Consider the following 2,734-nt stretch of genomic DNA (forward strand, 5'->3'; position numbering starts at 1 on the left):
ATGTATATAGTTATAAATACAATATCTCTGAATAAAAGATGGGATTGTCATAGCTGGGACTACCAACTGGATCAGAGCTAACCAACAACCAGTTGAATAGGAGTGCAATGTAAAGGAAAACTTTTACTTACATTTGTTCTCAATGAATTGATGTAAAATACAGGACTTCCCAGTTCCAGCACTTCCTATAACTAGGAATTTGAATAAAAAATCTGGAAAATTGAAACAACATTTATTAAGAGAGATTAAAGGATTTGCTAGAAGTGTCAAGAAATGCATACAGATTAAATAAATAAAAAAAAAACATCAAAAGATCAAAAGATCAGGAGGAAATGAGAGAAAAATAATCTTCATAACTGCTGAACTCTGAAGAAAATTATTTCTGTGAAAAAAAAAAATGAAAAAAATCTGCTGGGGAAAATAAACTTGTATAAAAAAAATTTAATAGACAAAAAAAATTTCATGACATTGTCATGAAATACAAATGCTTAAATGTTTCAATTAATTTTGAAAATAAGATAGTGGAGAGATTTAGGAAGATAAAATTTTTCATTATTAAACTTGTGTTTGGAAGATATTTTTCAAAACAGAAGATTCTTGCAGAAAATTAGGGTAGAAGATTTTCATTTAAACAAGAGCATTTTGAAAATGGGAAGGTTTGCATCATAGGCAGTCTTGAGCAGACAAAAAAGTGAGGGGTAGAAAGTGAGATATTAAAACTTGAGAAGTTTTCCTTAATCACATGGCCAAGAATAATTTAGAATATTATAGTCTCGATCTTTTTGTTATATACTCTTACTCTTTACTCTTTTACTTGTTTCAGTCATTTGACTGTGGCCATGCTGGAGCACCACCTTTTTAGTCGAGCAAATCGACCCCGGGACTTATTCTTTGTAAGCCTAGTACTTATTCTATCGGTCTCTTTTTGCCAAACCGCTAGGTGATGGGGACATAAACACACCAGCATCGGTTGTCAAGCAATGCTAGGAGGACAAACACAGACACACAAACACACACACACATATATATATATACATATATACGACGGGCTTCTTTCAGTTTCCGTCTACCAAATCCACTCACAAGGCTTTGGTCGGCCCGAGGCTATAGTAGAAGACACTTGCCAAGGTGCCACTGAACCCGGAACCATGTGGTTGGTAAGCAAGCTACTTACCACACAGCCACTCCTGGCCATTAATTTTTAGGTAAAGAATTTGATAGGTCAGAGGGCTATGTTGAATCTTTTATAGTATTTGGATAGGTACTCTTTTAGTGGTTCCAGCCAATGTGTTAGGATCATGCTGGGGTACAGTCATCAGCTCAGTCACAATTTTTGAAGTCAAATTGAGCCAGAATATTACATGTATCAGTAGCTTAGTGAATAGTAATGTTAGTATGCTTTGTCTATAAATAAGCACTTTTTGTTTGGAATTTAGTGTGGTCCTAGATACATATCCAGACGTAAGACATCTGAGATCGAACTGATTGGATGAGAGTTTAGTTGTAGATGTTAGAAAATGTTTCATATATAAGGATGTGGTTAAAAGTGTGAAAAATCAATCATTTTAACAATAACTCATCTCAGATGCTAGAATGAATTCTGTACTTTGTTTTCCAAGGGGTCACTAACATAACATCTGTATATAATTAATTGTTATTTAATCAATAATAGCTCACTCTTGTGTGTGTGTGAGAGAGAGAGAGAGAGAGAGAGAGAGAGAGAGAGAGAGAGAAAGAGTGTGTGTGTAATACAGGGAGAATGTAGAGAAAGAGAGAGAGTGAGTGAAATACACATGCTTAAAAAAAAAAAAAATATTAGCAGATAATACACCAAACAGAAGAATAAAGCCATAGGTAAGCAAAGCGATCCAGTTTCAATCCTTGATTGTATAGCAGATTCATTTCACTAAAATCACTAATGTTTTTAGAAAAAAACCTGAGCATTGTACAATCTGATAACACCCATCTACCCAACCTGTTCTCCTGAAAATATAATAAAATTACAGCTTTTGTAAGAAAACCATTTACAACTAAATCACACACACACAAAATGAAAAGAAAGAAAACACACAAGGAAAAGGGCATGCCAAATGAAATTGGTGAAACATGGAGATGACGTGTAGATAACTGAAATACTGATGGATAAATAGACAGGGGCCAGATTCCTCTATTGACCCTCTTCCTTCAGTTACAATGTACAAAACTAATTTAAACAAGATATTGTTTTCCCTGAATCAATACAAATTGAGGCAGAAGTATATTGTGAGATACATTGCTTAGAAATTGTAGCCAGAATATGTTCTTAAAGGGAAAGAATACCAGCTAAGAGAATTTTACTAACAATTGTAACAAAATTTTGTCTTTAAGTAGCAGTGGTGATAGTACTGGTGATGGTCTTGTAACACTATCACTACCACCGTTGTCACCACCATCCTTTCGCTTTCCCACCACCAACATCACGACTAGGGTCCATTCTCCAAACCATATTCTCTTTTACTCTTTTACTTGTTTCAGTCATTTGACTGCGGCCATGCTGGAGCACCACCTTTAGTCAACCCCAGGGCTTATTCTTTGTAAGCCTAGTACTTATTCTATCGGTACTCTTTTGCCGAACCGCTAAGTTACAGGGACGTAAACACACCAGCATCGGTTGTCAAGCAATGTTGGGGGCACAAACATAGACACACAAACATATACACACATGCATATATATATATATATATATATATATATA

The 2,734-nt window shown here is 34.9% G+C and overlaps 1 protein-coding gene across 4 annotated transcripts in view; it reads right to left on the reverse strand.

The window, feature by feature from the left end:
- LOC106870962 (ras-related protein Rab-4B) overlaps positions 1-2,734 on the reverse strand; it is a 134,944-nt gene that overhangs the window by 27,057 nt on the left and 105,153 nt on the right. For all 4 annotated transcript variants that reach the window (XM_052971906.1, XM_052971904.1, XM_052971907.1 and 1 more), the window contains one exon: positions 132-212. In XM_052971906.1, coding sequence (XP_052827866.1) covers positions 132-212 — 81 coding nt within the window. The remainder of the gene's footprint in view (positions 1-131; positions 213-2,734) is intronic.

This window comes from Octopus bimaculoides, chromosome 11 (assembly GCF_001194135.2).
Source record: "Octopus bimaculoides isolate UCB-OBI-ISO-001 chromosome 11, ASM119413v2, whole genome shotgun sequence".
Classification (NCBI taxonomy): domain Eukaryota; kingdom Metazoa; phylum Mollusca; class Cephalopoda; order Octopoda; family Octopodidae; genus Octopus; species Octopus bimaculoides.